Source organism: Malurus melanocephalus, unplaced genomic scaffold (genome assembly GCF_030028575.1).
Source record: "Malurus melanocephalus ecotype Western Australia unplaced genomic scaffold, MMel_1.1 scaffold_21, whole genome shotgun sequence".
Classification (NCBI taxonomy): Eukaryota; Metazoa; Chordata; class Aves; order Passeriformes; family Maluridae; genus Malurus; species Malurus melanocephalus.
The window spans coordinates 2507851-2524572 of NW_026623253.1; the positions used below are offsets into that span (position 1 = coordinate 2507851).

General features: G+C 45.1%; 1 protein-coding gene across 1 annotated transcript; it reads left to right on the top strand.

Moving 5' to 3' along the window:
- The first annotated feature begins 1530 nt into the window (after positions 1-1530).
- Positions 1531-15147, top strand: POGLUT1 (protein O-glucosyltransferase 1). Its single transcript, XM_057389951.1, has 11 exons — positions 1531-1858; positions 2056-2146; positions 3941-4084; positions 4509-4644; positions 7260-7381; positions 8922-8981; positions 9976-10075; positions 10856-10914; positions 12734-12901; positions 13420-13476; positions 14093-15147. The coding sequence occupies exons 1-11, from the start codon at positions 1780-1782 to the stop codon at positions 14247-14249; spliced, it is 1173 nt and encodes a 390-aa protein (XP_057245934.1). The 5' UTR covers positions 1531-1779; the 3' UTR covers positions 14250-15147.
- Positions 15148-16722: the final 1575 nt, after the last annotated feature.

The following is a 16722-nucleotide window of genomic DNA, read 5'->3' on the forward strand; positions in this document are numbered from 1 at the left end:
GGTGTCTGGAATTTGGCAGTCCTTGGGAAACCTTCATGCTCCTTGTCAGCACACACTTTTCCTCTTTGCTCTGCTTTCTGGTAATCATTTCTCCACCCAAAACTACAAATACCTACAGGACCAACTCAGTTTCACACAAGAGGCCTTTATGACAAGTGGAGTTGGAGGCTTTTGTGGCTAATCAGAGTTCACTCTGTAGCAACTTACTGTAAATGTGGCTCCTTCYTATTATTGAGCAGCCACATCACCTCTTCTTGAAATCCAAAGCCATCCAACAAGAAAAAACAAATGTTCAGTGTTGACATTTGAATACAAAGATTTTATGAAGATGGGACAGACCTTCCCACATTCAGCCTTRGGAACAAACATCGATTGACTGGTGTGGATTCACCTTTGGATAGTACCTACTCATCCCCATCCCTCCGACTTACATTCACTTGGCTGCTYATCAGCACAGGTATTGCATCCGGCACCAAATTAATAAATCTGTCTCCTGAAGGATGGCCAAGTATGACTAAGCTGACCCAAGTACCAAACACTAAGTGGATGGCAACTTTGACGACTATATTCTTACAAACCATTTTGCAAAGAGAAGGTCCTACACATTATGTTGAATGGCGTTCAACCAGCAGTTCTCAGTTCTGCTGTTTCTCTTCTTTCACAGAGCCATAGAATAGTTTGAGTTGGAAGGAATCTTTAAAGATCATCTAATCCTTGAAGGACATTGACCTGTTGGAACAAGCCCAAAGGAGGGCCACCAAGATGATTAGRGGGATGGGTGAGCTCTCCTATGAGGAAAGGCTGAGAGAATTTCCTACGAGGAAAGGCTGAGAGAATTTGGTTTGTCCAGCCTGGAAAAAAACACAGCTTAGGAGTGACCTCATTGCAGCCTTCAGTACTTGAGGAGAGATAGAGAGGGACTTTTTACAAGAGYATGTAGTGACAGGATGAGGARGRATGGATTAAAACAAAAAGAGTGTATGTTTGGATTAGATATTAGGGAAAAAATTCTTTACTGTGAGGGTGGTGAGGCACTGGAACAGGTTGCCCAAAGAAGTTGTGTCTCCTCCATCCCTGAAATGTTCAAGGCCAGGTTGGATGGAGATCTGATCAACCAACTGTCTGTTGGAAAGTATCCCTGCTCATGATAGGAGGTTGGAATTAAATTATTTTTAAAGTCCCTTCCAACCCAAACCATTTGATGATTCTGTGATACCTTGCAATCCACAGCTTTGAAGCGGCGAAGAAATTCATACAAATCAGTCTGAACCTTTATACTGTAATGGTGTGATTTGTGACTTTACTCTAGATGTTCAAAATCGAATTAGGCTTTGGCAACAGCCAAGTGGTCGGGCCGGGAGAAGGAGCCTCTTAGAGGATGGACCAGCTGGGTGRTGAATCCAGGTGTCCTGGGAAATTCTCCTCAAAAAAGCCCAAACGGAGTGAGGGCCAGCAAAGAGGCGCGCAGGATCTCTGTGAGGCGGGCGGGATTCCTGAGGGCGGAGCCGGGAGGATTTTGGGGGCGCTATCACAGGGGCACACTCAGCTCTTCTCTGGGTAGCAGCTCTTGTGCAGCACAGCCCGATCTGTCGCAGCCCGCCGCCACGGTGTCACCGCACGGCGAGCTCTTGTGCAGCACAGCCCGGTGTGTCGCAGCCCGCCGCCACGGTGTCACCACACGGCCATGGCCGCCCGCCCCTCAGCGCTCGGGCGGGAACTACAGCTCCCATAGCCGCGCGGGGCGGGCGCCGCCATCTTGTGCCGGGCGGTGCGGCGGCCATGGCCGCGGGGCGGGCGGCGCTGGCGCTGTGGGCCATGGCGGCCGCCCTGTGCCGGCTGGAGCCCGCCCTGGCGGCAGGTGAGCGGCGGGACGGCGGGCCGGGAGTGCGGAACAGGGCCGGGAGGCCGGGCGGGCCGCGACCCCAGCGTCCCGTGGCGGCCCCCGGGCTGAAAGGCACGCCGGACCCGCTGCCCGTTCCCCGCCTCCCCATCCCGCCGCTTATTCTGCTGGCGGATGGATCGAATCCTTAGGCTTTTCCTTCCTGTGTGTTTTAGATGCCAAGTGGAAAACCATAACTGGCCAAATTAAGAAAGCTGTGGAAGCCTATGAGCCGTGTGTAAAAGAAAATTGCAGCTGCCACCAAAGGTGAGACTGGTTTCCTTTCGACTGCGCAGGTCTCCGGATGCAGGAGGGAATTCTTTCGGCTGCGCTGGTGGGTTAGGGATTAGCTAGGGAACATTTGCGTCCAAAGGTGTCACATCTGCAGTTGTGGCACCACCGCTGGTCACACTCCTTKTTACCCTCTGCAGCTGAACGTGCAATGTGTTGGCATTTCGTGTATGACCACACAATAAACCATACACATAGCTGGTGACACTTATCWTAGCAACCCACTTCTGCCTTCTCACTCAGTAGGACTTCGGGGGTTTGATGCCTCTAAGCAGGATTTTTATTTAAAGGAGGAAAAGGAATTTAAGAATGATTTACCATATTCTTCGTCCTTTAGGATTAGGATTTCAGATGCAGGAACCCAGATRCCCAACTTTAAGCCTCCTACTTAAAAGTATCAGATATGCTCACTCATTTTGGGGTTTGAGTACCATATTGGCTTTTAAAATCAGATGAGTCATATCGAGCAACTATTTGTACACTCTGTTTGGMGTTTTTGATCTTCATTGCTCTTGAAATATTGATGAGGGAAAGTCTCTTCTGGCTGAGCTTTCCAGTCTTTTTCCTAAATGCAAATCCAGATACAGCCTAAAGACATATCCTATTCTTTAAACATACACCCCACCAGCTCCTACCCAGCTTTGGGCAAAAGACCTTCCCAAGCAGTTAAAACCTCCAAATCTGCTGCAGAACATGATAGTCAATAGTAACAAGAAGTTGGGATGGCTCTGGATGTGCCATGGTACTGCAACTCCCTTCATGTTCTCAAGCTCATCCCATTTGCATCCCTGCCAGACTGCTCATGCTGTTATGGTCAGACCATCTGCACAGTGGCAATTCCTGACATAGTTTTACTGCTCTCTACCCAACTGGGAAATACCAGAATTCTSGAGATGGAGGGGACCTCTTGAGATCAAGTCTTACCCCTCTGCTCAAGTAGGGTTGCCAGGACTGTGTCCAGTCAGGTTTTAAATACCTCAACATTAACGTTCCAAAGAAACTCTACATCCTCTCTGGGCAGCCTATACCAGAGTTTGGCCACCCACACAATGGGATCATTCCGACACTGTTTTCTTGAACTGAAACATTGATGCAATGTCTGCCTAAAAGCAAAGGATGTTTCCTTGTCTGTTACAATCTGACAATGTTCATTAGCTGYTCCAAGCAGTTAGATCTGAGGACATTTAGACTAAATTTATATAAGTTGCATCCTCCTTCTGTGTGTTCTTATATTCATTAGGTTTGTGTTTCCATACTGTGTTCCTGGAGCTCACTGGTGATGTGCAGAAGTCATAGACCACGTGCTGCCTAAGTCTGTCCTCCTGGGCCAGCTTTCACTGCACCCAGTGTTGCTGGGTRAAAGTGTTTCTTGCAACTAGATTGTTACCTTCTTTTTTGATGTCTACATAGCATGACATTGTGTGAGGATGGTGTGCCCCGTCATTTTTGGAGGGCCAGAGCTCCTAGGGTGAAGTAAGCAGAAGGCTTTTACCCAAAACATGCCAGGGTATGTCAGGTACTTTTGTGGGAGAGTAACTAGAGTTGGCCTGTGCTGGGCTTTGTGTTCAGGCAAACAGCAAGTAGGTAAAAGTGTGAMGCTTGGACCTATGAGTCTCTGAGGAACTTCCAAGTGACTTAAATTCTCACACCAGTGCTCCTAGAAGCTACATGGAGCTTGTTTTAGCTAGAAGCCTGTTCTGCATAYTGCAATAATTTAATGCACAGTGTCCTCCCTGTGATACATAATAATGGCTGATGGTTTTGTTTCAGTGTCTGGAAGCAGGACCTGTCTCCTTTTCGAGGTGGCATTTCTAAGGACACRATGTCAGATGTTGTGAGCCGAAAGCTCGGGACACACTACCAAATAATTAAAAACAAATTGTACCGTGAGCAGGACTGCATGTTCCCTGCAAGGTAAGACCTGTGCAGAGGATCTCCTCTCCCTAGAGGGGTACTTCCAATACTGMCAAGTTGAAAGTCATTGAACCTAGTGGTATTTCAGAGGTCGGAATTCCTCATCAAAGCAGGGCCCAGAAAAATAAACTATTAGGCTTAAATGTATCAGTAAGAAAGGCACTGWTGCATTTCAGTGTACAAAGGGTTGGTTGGATGGGAGATCCCAGTGAAAGGGGCAGATCAGGCTAGATTTAGCAGGATGTGTTGCCTCATTGATGTCCATACTGCAGTGGGACTTGGAGGCTGCTCTAGGCAGTTTGAGTTTACATCGTGCTGTGGCTTAGGCTCACCATCTCTTCTGCCTCTGTACAGAGAAAGGCCTGCAAGGCTGCAGGAGTCTACCTCCTTCTTAGAGCTCTTTTGCCATGTCATTTCTCCACAGATGCAGTGGAATTGAGCACTTCATTCTGGGGATCATCCACCGCCTTCCTGACATGGAAATGGTGATCAATGTGCGAGACTACCCCCAGGTTCCCAAGTGGATAAAACCCATCATCCCCGTCTTCTCCTTCAGTAAGGTACACACACATTTAAAAGCTGAGCATTTCCAAGACATGCATGCCCTTCTTTCCCTTGGGAATRTATTTTTGAGGATGGTTCTCTGCAGGTTTTCTATGCAGCACAATTGCTTGTTSTTTTCTGCCCTTTGTTTCCTTTTGCTTCCAGTTTTCTGGCAGACAGACTTGCAGATCGATTTCATAGATCAGCTTTTCCCCTCATTAGCTCCTCTTCCAGGTCAGAAAATGTACCTCTGCTGCACTGGAATGATGCACAGCTGGATGGGATACGTGCCAGCATTGCTGTCATTTGCCACAATACTTCTGTTAAAATTGTAGCCGTAGTTTATCAGCAGTATTAAAGATTTTAGATCATGTCAGTTGTCATATAGTTGATCTCATTTAATGCAAATATTTTCGTCTGTTTTTTGTGGTACCTGAGATAGGTGTTTCTTACTTTCTYTTGTATAATATTGTCATCTTCTGTGAACTCTTTTCCCTTCAATTCCCTTTTCCATCTGGAAATGTGCACACACAAACAGAGGTGCACAGACGCATGGAGGCAATGACTCTTTGCTTCTCTGTTCCCAGACTCAAGAGCCCTCCTGCATTTTCCTAYCTCTCCCACTATTAAATCTGACTGTAGCACAGCATCTCATCCTTTCCAATAAAATGTTGTTACACCTCAAGCTTTGGCTAATCTTGCTTTGCCCAAATCCTGCACTTCCTCAGCCTAACCCCTGATCCTTGGCTGAAGTCCAGCAGACAGTAGGATACAAAGAGAAGCAATAACCTATTTGGTCTTGCTAGTTCAAACCCAGCTCTGTTTCTGCTAACTTGCAGCATCTTACTCTGAACCCAGGTCTTAAGCTCATGCAGTCTGAACCATAAAGTGACCCATAACTCCCCACTGAATCTAAAATTCTCTCTGGTTTTTCAATATAGTGTTGCAAGCACTGTCAGCCAACAMCCATGCTCGCTGCTGGATGCAGTAGTAAAGCCAAGCTGTCTTGCCCCTGAACCATTGCACAGCCTTAACTCTAGCCAGCAGAACCCAAATTGATGCAGAGTAGGTTGAAGGAATTTAATCTTTGCAGCTGTATTTATCATTCTGTTCCTGGGTCCCTTGCAGGGCACCGCAAGAAACTGAGCTCTGCACTCACTGTTGTCCAGTATCTGAACTGTAACCTCAACCCTATCCTTACCTGAAACCCAGTGACCTCGGCACAGCTCACTTTTCACCAGCCACTGTTAGGAAGACTTCAAGATGCTGGTCCAGTGTGCTTTCTAAGGCTGAAAGGATGAGAGATTGAAGGATTGTCCTATTCTGCATCTCAAAAAGTTGACTATGAAGCTGTTGTGGTTTGTTACCTCCCTGTAGGAGGACTGAGAGGGAACAGATAGAGATGCACACATTCGTTCAAGCTGGAAGGGACCTCAGAAGGTCACCCATTCCAGCACCTTGCTCAGAGTAGGAGCTGTGGGCTGCATCCTGCCCAGGTTTGAGTATCCCTGAGGACAGGGTATCCACAGAGAGAGCTTGATGTCTGTCAGAATGAAAACRTATTTCCCATTATCTAATTGAAATTTCTCTTCTTGTAATCAAAGTGTGTTGCTCATTCTGGCTCCGCGCTTCAGAAAAGAGTGTGAACYCTCAGTAGGAGAGTAGGCAGTAGGAGATGGCGTTTGCATTCTCCCAAGCCTCTTCTTTCTGTGCATGGACAAATCCATTCCTCAGCCCCATTCACATGCTATGTGCACTAACCTCCTAACTARCTTGTTTGCCTTGGACTCTCCAGTATCTCCAGGTGGATAGATGGATAATTGTGTAGGAAGTTTATTACTAATGYATGGAAGTTGCCTTTAGTCTGGTTTCATGGAAGGGCACTCAGTGAAGTGCTGGTCTTTCCTCCAATAATACGTGGGGACTTAAGCAACCAAATATGAGTGAGGAACTGGAATTCTTACATGACCTGGATATTTGTTACAGTGAATTGTYAAATGATCTCTAGGAAGGGTGGAATGAGCTGAAGTGTTGAAACCTAAATGTCAAAGTGTCTCTAAGTGCTTCTTTCTCTGAGAAGATAATAATGCCTTTTGACTTATCACCAGAAGAAAACATTTGTAGCTACACATAGGCACAAGCCTTTAGAAAGGTGAGCTGAGCTCAGGTCTTTTGCTGTTTACGAATCAGCTGCATCATGGATCTCTTTTGCTATTTTCTACTTGAAAGTCCCAYGTCACCACACAGCAAGACAAAGCCTTTTTAAAATCATTGACCCATTTCAATATTGAGCTGTCTTCATATGAACCCTKCYCAGGGAGGTTRTGGAGTCTCCCTTTCTAGAGACATTTTAAACCCACCAGGGTATGTTTCTGTGTAACTTGTTCTAGGTGATCTTGCCTTGACAGGGRGGTTGGACTGRATGATCTYTGGAGGTCCCTTCCAATCYTAATGGTTCTGTGATTCTGTAACCCCAGCAAATAGTGACTGCAAAKCTCTTGTGGCCTCTTAARGAGGTGTGTTGGAGAAAGCCACCAGAGCTCCCAGARGGAACATTTGTTACTGGTGGGCTTAGTCAGTAAACCAATGTAGATATTACTCTCATTCTTGCATTACTCTCCTTTTTTTCAAGACATCTGAATACAATGATATCATGTATCCTGCCTGGACATTTTGGGAAGGAGGACCAGCTGTTTGGCCAATTTATCCAACAGGTTTAGGGCGCTGGGACCTCATGAGAGAGGACCTCAGAAGGTATGTTTTGGAAATGGTTATGTGTGGGGGGAGGTTTCACAGAAGACAGCAGGCCATCCTTCACTGAGCATCACTGGGCCGGTGTTGATGTCTAAGACCATAGGTCCATTGGCCTGTGATCTGTCCTGCTGCCTATATTAACTACCTACAGCCTAAGTGCTCTATGGGAATTCTCCATAGAAACCTTGGATGATGTAACTGGAAGTTATAATTAGCTCCTCTGTTTGCAACCCTTTAGTAAGAAATGCAGAGGACAAACTATGCGCATCCTTCATACTGTGTGGGCCAGATTGCTATCGAGTTTGGGGAGAGCAGGTTTGTCAATWAAGTAGCAGTTATCTTTTGCCTGCAGAAATCTCCCCTGACATACAGGAATATTTTTCTTTCTTTTCAACCACTTCTCTAGAAGCTATGTTTTTTCACTGCAGGGATGATCCAGGATGTTTGTATAAGATTCTGGAAGGCTAAAGGAAAGCCTTCTTTAGATCTGCTTTCACTTGAGTGTCATTGTGCAATAGAAAAACCTGGAATCATTCCTAAGAACCAAGAGTCACTACTGGGCTAAGGCACAAGATGTTTCTGGTTGGGAGTCTTCCTTTGGCAGTATCTTTTCATTTACTAGCAGAGTAAGGGGCTGCTTCCCATGAGGAGTGACAAACCAGCTGTGCAACAGTGAGTGAACATAGAAACAAAATATCAAAAAACACTTCTATGTAAATAACTTGACTTCAGAATGCAAGGTTGAATCCTTCCCTCTTCAGAATCTGAAAATCTGTGTCACTATTCATAGCTAAAGCTTAATGTGCTCCAATGTTATGGAGGTCCAAAGCATTTACTCATCCTTGTGTTTTCACTTGTGTCACTGGGTTACAAGAAGATGCAAAGCTCGTCCTGCACAGGTAGATCACTTTGGGAGTGAGGATCTGTATGTTCCACTAGGTGCAGTAGAAAAGTATGTCACAGTTTCCCTGAGAGGAGGTGAGGTAGGTGACTGCAYTGGCAGAAAAAAACTCTAGGTGAACAGCTATTTTGAAGGACTTGATTGGGTTTAAAATGAAAGTGATTAGGGAAAACAGTAAGCTCCTGTGTTTTAAGTGCAAAACATTAGGTGGGTTTTTTGTTTGTTGATTGGTAGTTTTGTTTTGTAGTGGGAAATGACTGATTAGACACTTTTCAGTCATTTTACACTATCCATATTCAATGAAGTACAGCAAAATAAAACCACAGAACAAAAAGTGGATTCAAATCTTAGGTAAACTTTGAATACCCTTCAAGATTTGGTGGGGGGTTGTGTGTAATACATTGTTTTGACTGAAAGGTGATCTGGAAAGTAGCCTATATCATGTTGCCTTAAACATAGTATTCACAGGAAAACCTRTTTCATTGGACCTGGCTGAGAGGTTTTTTCTTCTATTATGAAGAAAGTGATTTCCATCAAAAATGAAGACTAGAAAAAGATATCATGCTGTGAAAGCTGATGAGAGTGCTGTTTCATGGTTATATTAAATCATTTATTGCCRTGTATAAAAAATATTTTCAGATCTGCAGAAAAATGGCCATGGAAGAAAAAAATCTCTAAAGGATATTTCCGAGGATCCAGGTGAGCATATTTTCCTGCGACTGAAGATTCTACCAACATAGGCCGTGACAGTTCTCTGTATGTAGAAATGTTCATGTCTCCAAGATCTAATCACTAATTAAATGTAACCCAGTGTGTTTTCCAAAAGTAAGGAAAGTGGGACATGTTGTACAGTGTTGCACCATTAGTTATTCTCCATAATGATTGCCGTTTGCTACTAGTTTATTATAATCACCTAATATTGGAAACAGAAGTTGTGATGGATTTGCTACTWTATTTCTTAATGACTAAAACTGTCACCTCAGGAACCCTCTTGTTTTGTTCTGTGAAGGGGAACTGCAGGTGCTTGATACAAATTTAAAGATTTAATATTGCTGTTCATGCTTCCTGCCAATGTGAATGCTTTATTTGCTGTGCAAGTGCTACACACTGAATGAAAAGTATTCTGGCCTTAAGTTACCTGAGTGGTGGGGGATAAGAGAAGATTAGTTTTGGCCTCTCTCCAGTGACAGTTTGAAACAATGCTAAACCCCATATTTTGTTTCTTCCCCATCCCCAACAGGGAAGGATTTGATGGCTTACAGGTAGGCTCAGGAGGTGATGAGGAATGTGTCTCAGGGATGTCATAACCTTATTTATTGGTAATATTTTAAAGTCCTTGTCAGAGGGATCACTGCTGAAGATGCTGAGCATCTCTTAACTCACTGTATCTAAGGATGGAGTTAAAGCATTTGGCACCCATCAGGATAAAGCCCAAAGGAAGCAGGATTTGTCCTGGGAATTGTTTAAATAATGCTGTTAAACATATAGTAARTCAAATAATTTTGGTACCCATGACTCATTCTCTTCTGTTAATATATCCTTGGACATAAATACACTGTGGTACACACTTCAGAATGTTTTGGGGACACGTAGGGAGGTCAGCCTCAGAAAGAAGGAGTGCTTTGAGTCCTGTAGTTTGTTAGCTGTGTTGAGTCATGTGGATTGGCAATTAGAGATAGCATTTCTTTTTCAGAACAAGCCCTGAGAGAGATCCCCTCATCCTGCTGTCCCGAGAAAACCCAGAACTTGTTGACGCTGAGTACACTAAAAACCAGGCTTGGAAGTCTGAAAAGGTGTGTGGGTGTTTGTCTGTCTTGAGTGTGAAGGCCAGAGCGGGTGGCATTGCAAGATGGCTTTGATGAGTGAGAAACATCTTTCTGGAGAGTTGTGGGTGATCCTTTAGCGTGGGGGAGGTTTGTAGTTCCCTTGATGGCCGCACCTCTCTGACAGATCAAAGGAAGGAGTCTCTAGAGCCTGGCAGGCCTAACACTTTTCTTCCTTCTACATTTCTTTTCAAGGAAAGCAGAACACATAAGAAAATGAATCACTGCCAATCTCCTCGTCTCCCACAACAAAATTGGCCAACCCTTCCCCTTCTGTCTCTGAGCTGCCTCTGTGGTGTTGTCAGTCTTTAAACCTTTCTCTGTTTTCTCCATTTCTCGATCCTGTTGTGGATAACTTTCTGATAACTGTTGCTGATAACTTTTTAGTTTCATACTTAGTCTACAGTCCAGCTCTCTCCAGACAGTCTTGGCTAATCCGGTTACACTTGGCTTAACACAATCCATTGTCCCAAGCTGTTTTCCACTCTGTAGCTGCCAACAAAACATTATCATTTAATGTGTTTGTGCTGGCATTCACTTACAGGCAGTGTGTAATTTACTGAGCTTTTTTCCTTGTTTGAAGGGCYGGGAGTTCTTTATAATTCTACCAACAGCCCACCAGAGAAGGTTTTCTCAGAAGTGGGAATGGAAGATTCTAACACATCACCTTTGTTTCTAACTGAGAAGGAAAATAAATTAAATCACCATTTGAAGCTTAGTGATTTTTTTTAAAATTCTGTTTATTTTAAGGACACCTTAGGAAAGCCTCCTGCAAAGGAAATYCCACTGGTTGATCACTGCAAATACAAGTAAGAGTTTTGATTAGTAAAGCTGTTCAATGCCTGTGGGTTATTCTTTCCTTGCATGTGTAGGGTCTCATTTTATTTTAAGGTCTAACTCAACAACCTTCTCCATGTAGAYAGGAAGGTTTGTGAGCAGATGTAAGGCAGTTAAAAATTTGGGAGCTTAGCATGACAAGTGCTGCCACTGGGTGTATGTAGTAAAGGAGAGAGCCTGAAATCTGATAGCAGACATAGTATTAATTCATACTTTTTATGTTGTTTGGGAGAATGTGGTTTTGATTTACAAAGGTTTTTATTCTTTAATTTCTTTAGTGAGGGTTTTTTGGTGTAATACTCTCACAGGTTTCTATGTACAATATAAACTCTTAGTGTGTATGCACTTGTGTGTCAGATATTTTGCTTTTCCTYGTGCTAGCTGTGATTCTGCCAGCCAGGATCTGCTGATACAAGAGCTCAGTCATTTGGCTGAATCTGTGTTTTTGTGCAAATGTGATTGACTTGTCTCATTTTGTATTTCACTAGACTATTGCCCAGATTTCTCCCTTCTGTTACACATACACTGCCCAGCTCTGATGCTCCTCAGCCCATCATATGGTGTAGGCTGAGATCTCACACACTTTTGTGGCCCAGGGTGGTAGGGTCAACATGAACTTATGGCTGTTCCCTTCAGTGTAGGTGCTATAGCAGGCTGGCTTGGCTGATGTCATGGATGGTGGGAGCTGTGTCTGGAACTGGACAGAGACATTTCCTTGCTTCCAGGCCACTGTTCTTGCTACATCTCTACATATATTTGTTGAGTTCCTAATACAACAAGCTCCTTGTCCCTGTCTTGAGCTCCTAGGTAAAACAAATGATGCAAAATAATTTCAGATTTACTTCATGTAATTTACTGCTGAACTAAGTTTAGCTGTAATTCCCATATTACCCAAAATATATATAATATATAAACTCCATCTCACCCAAAATAGCTTCATTAAAGGAAGAACTCACTTCCCCCAGCCCAGAATGTTTGGCTTCAAAGATTAGTTATAGGTACTGGGGAGGTTTCCCTGTAGCAAAACTGGCTTTCCAGATAATCGGAGAAATGTGGGTTTGAAAAAGAAAACAAGTAAGCAAACAAACATCCCTCTGAGATACAGTTTGCTAAGAGAAATACCCCCTTGCTGCAGTCAAACCCACTTTACTAACTTGGCAGAAAACACTGAAAACAAAATTGTGGATTCTTTGTTATCTGCGAAGTCCGTCTGTTGTGTGCTGGCCCATGTAACCTCCTARGGTTGCATTCCCAAGTTAATACGAAACAATTACATTCAGATTAAAGTAGAATCCCAGAGGAGAAAATAACCTGAGATAGACGTGGCAAAGCACAACAATGAAAAGAAAAGCTTCACTGCAACACAAGAGAGAATTGGGAAAAATTTCTTTGTTGTTGATACAGTATCTGGCTGACCCYGTAGGGTCATTGGATCCATGTTGAGACCTTCCATGCCTTGTTGGCAATTGTCCATGAGGCCTCCTTCRGTTTGTTGCAGGCAGGTGCGTTTATCAGAGGTAAAGCCTCTCTTATTGGTTTTCTCACTGAATTTTGACAGACAGCAGAAACTCACCTAGCACATCCTTTACTCCAATTCACCTTTCCYGTGAGAAGCTTAAAATAAATGCATGTCCTCTGTTTAAGTGACAGTTTTAGTGACTGCTTAGTGTGAGGGAGGCCCCCAGCTGCCTGTGAGGGAAGGTTCACTGCTCTTGGAGACCAGCACACCTTAGTGCATTTCCTCACACAAAATGTGTAATCARGTCCCTCTCCTTTCTCACCCTTTTTAAGGTACCTGTTTAATTTCCGGGGAGTGGCAGCCAGTTTCCGCTTGAAACACCTTTTCTTGTGCGGCTCACTCGTCTTTCATGTTGGAGAAGAGTGGCTGGAGTTCTTCTACCCCCAGCTGAAGCCTTGGGTCCACTACATCCCMGTCCGGTCAGACCTCTCTGATGTCAGGTGGGAGGCCTGAGGCTGTTCCATGGAGCATTCCATAGGAACGTGTTTGGGAGGGTGGGATGGTTTGTGTTAGGCCATGAAGAGTCTCCACTCCAAGGCATCAGGCAAAGACTTCAGGAGATCACAGTCTTTTCTCTTMATCTCTGCCCCCAAAGAATCCTTTGCTCATGTTTCTCAGCGAGTACAGTTTCACTGGAATGTGTAGGCCTGTCTCTCTCACTGAAATCAGCAGGCACTAGACACTGACTGAGATTTGCACGTGGGCCCTGCAGCACAGATAAGGGGGAAGAGGAGCATATCAGTGGGCCAAAACTATGTTAGCTCCCAGATTTCAGCATGTTGTCCAGAACTGATGTGAAACAATCAAGACAAGAAGTTTCCTCTGYACTCTGAGGTGAGCGGCACCTTCACTCAGTTGTAGACTCTTAACCTCACCCTCCCCAACAATTTRGCTAAGGGATCATGTTCTCCACTGAGCCAGTTGTTTCATAGCTTTATTTTTTTCTTCTTCATTKTAGGGAGCTCTTGCAGTTTGTAAAGGAAAATGATGCCATAGCACAAGAAATTTCAGAGAGGTAAGTTGTGTGTCCTCCCTGGCTATTAGGCAGTCTTCTTCCAAAGTGTTTTCTTACACTGCTTTTGAAGGGGTTGCCCATCAAAGACAACCTAGCATTAGTAGGGTGCAGTACAACTGCTCTTCTGCACTAACAGCAGGAGGGCTAGAGCACTCATAACAAGCAGGGAAAAGCAGAGAACAGGATTCTGTGCTTAGCTCTTTGGTTCACATGTGACCCATGTCAGGAACCCCACGGAAAGCTGGCAGAGGTTGGGAGCTTTCGTCTCAGTATGAGGCAAGCTGACTTCTGGGAGCTGTGTCTGTACTGTAAACATTATCTATCCAGGCTGGCTTCTGAGGCAGCATCAGTGCTGCTCTAGCTGTGTGTGATAAGTGAAATCTGATATTTATTATCCCAGATAGCAAATACCATCTTGAGGATAGCAAAAGCACTGCAACCATCAGAGCTGTGAGCATGAACGAAAACTGTAAAATTAAAATAGATGGTACAGAACAGTGCATGTTGTTTCTCATTTGAAACAAGGAAGAGTGAAAGTTGCTACACATCCAAAACAAAACTAATGACTCTTGTAGGAACTGGAAAACAGTCCTCATTGYGCCTTGTGTGTCTTTAGGGGACGTCAGTTCATCAATGAGCACTTGGATATGGAGGATGTCTCATGCTACTGGGAGCATCTGCTGTCTGAATATTCCCAAACCTTAACTTACAAAGTGAAAAAGAAGAAGAGCTACAGYGAGATCACTTCTGAATGGCTGAAAACAGAACTGTAGAGATTTCTTTCTTTTCCTCTTCAGCTCACTGTGGAAATCTGAAGATCAGTATTAACTTATTTCTTGATCTCTCAGACTTACCTTTAACACGAGCAGCAGGCTGACTCTGACATTGCTTCCAGGCAGTAGGACCTGGACCTGGGCATACTGTCACCACAAGAGCATTAARTAGCATGTTGGATAATGGCTATTTAATGGGGTAGTCAGTGATGCCTGGAGGAGGGGTGTTAGTATTTAGGGCTTAGCCACTGTAAGGTAGTGACCTGTCTCAAAATGATCCTGAATCCCATTCAGTTGATGAGAACCCTTGCTGTTAATTTTATTGGACTTTTTTTCCCAAAGTCATGGCAAGCTTCACAGACTGAGCTGCACTCAGCTGGCAGATACCTGCCCCTTTGTTTGCCATATGTTTTCTCAGCTGGGTGGTAGCACGTGGGATATTAGGTGTTCTCTGACAGTAGCAGATACTGGGATTTGGGGGTACCCTTTTTGGATAGCTTAGAGTTTATGTAGGGTTTTAGAGGTTGATGGTAAGGCTTTKACATGCCATTGAAAGGATAACTGATCCTTGCAGAATTACCCACCTACCTCACAGGGGGAGCAGCAGGTGGTGGTGATGTGGCCACTGCCACTGAGGCACTCAGCTTCAGACAGGGATGTGCTTGGCAACTGAGACAGMGGTGGTTCATCCTGCAATAGAAGARCTGGGTACCTACAATTGAGYCCCTGTTAATTGTGTTTCACCAGCTGCCTGGCCAGACATCCTGGGACCCTTAGGAACCCAGAGAAAGAATTGGCARAGGTAGATTCAGAACTTCTTTTTTTCCGGAAGTGCAGAGTCTGCTCTGATCCCCTTTTGTAACCTTTCTAGGATTATTTTGGTTGGGGTTTTTTTTTGTTGTTGGTTTTTTTTTGTTTGTTTTTTTTTTTGGTAGGCTTTTTTTTGAGACTGGTAATACATCTGCTCACTTCGGTACTTTACTTTCTTCCCCACGGTTGTGCCACTTCTTTTCTCATCTCCCTTTTCCCATCTCCTTCAGCCTGGCTGAGGGAATGTCTTCAGTCACACAGTAGCAGCTTCTTGTCACATTACCCATTTTGAGTTRGCCACAGGTTGCTTGTTTTTGCTGTGTTTATGCCCATCACGGGCTCTCAGCCCAGAGGGAGTGCAATTCCTGAAATGTTGTGTGCCCCCTGAGGTGAGAAGCTGGGAGGGAGCAGCATCTTCTCTGGCACCCAGACAGGAGAGTGTTGGGTGGCAGAAGGGACACAGGAGCCTCCCAGGGAAGTACTCTTGATGGTAAAGTGGCCTCAAGGCTGAGAGAGCAGCACATTATAATGGAATAGGATGATAGCAATAGCTCTCAGGCATGTCTGCAGTCAGTGTGGATCAGGGAAGAAGGAAATTGCATGGAACAATAAYATTAAGTGCACGTGTGCCTCACAGAGGCATCATAGCCCTGGTGCAGGGACATGGCAGCTGGCCCTGTTGGTCAGGTGCTGGTGGCTGGGGCAGTGTGTTGATTATGGGACCAGTCCCAGGGTTATCCCACCCTGCAAAGGAAATAGAACAGGGCATTAAAAGAGCCTGGTTTCCCAGGAAAACTCTGCCAGTGGAAAGAGTTTTCTGCTTTTCTATTTTTAGTCAATGGAGAGAGCACTCCAAGAAACTGAACAGCTCTGTATGATATTTTTAAACCATTTGTACTGAAGTGTTTTTTGGAATAAAACAAACAAAAACGAAGTTTTGCTGGATGCATTGTTGCTTCATCAGAAGGGCAATAAAAGGTCTGCAGAGCCCCAGCYGTTCCCACCCGTAGATCTTGTGATGAGACTTGATTGTTGCAGCTTAGGTGGCCTTTGGTGAAAGTGATGGTCCACAGGAATGGGGGAAGAATCCCGGGAAACACCAAATCCGATGGGTTAAAATACGCTCAGGCTCGGTGAGCTGAGCCGAGGGGGGCAGTTTCCAGTCCTTTGGTGAAAGGCCTCATAAATGAGTCTGGGGGCGCTTCGGGGSTCTTTGATGGTTTATGACGCCTTCTAGTACACTACGGCTGCATCTGTGTCAGCAATGCCCCATCAGACCTTCGCGATGGAAGAGGGGGCTCACAAGAGGGCGAGTTGTGTCAGGGAGGGCAGTTAGCACCATGAGAGGCACCATCTCGCCTTACAGGATTTGCCTCGTAGCGTCCTCAGGGGGCTGCACCCCCTCKTGTGCAAACTGGCCACCAGAGGCTCCCTAAACTCGGCTCTTCCTCGGGGGGTGCAAACCTGTCCCTGCACAAATGGGGAAGGGTTTGGAGTCATTAATCAGTAATAGTGCACTCTCTCACACGTGCCGAGCCGGGCCGAGCGGTTCCGGGCGGTTCCGAGCCAAGCCGAGCGGTTCCGGGCGGTTCTGAGCCTAGGGGAGCCCAGCCGAGCGAACGGTTCCGAGCGGCTCCGCTCCGATCCGATCCGATCCGATCCG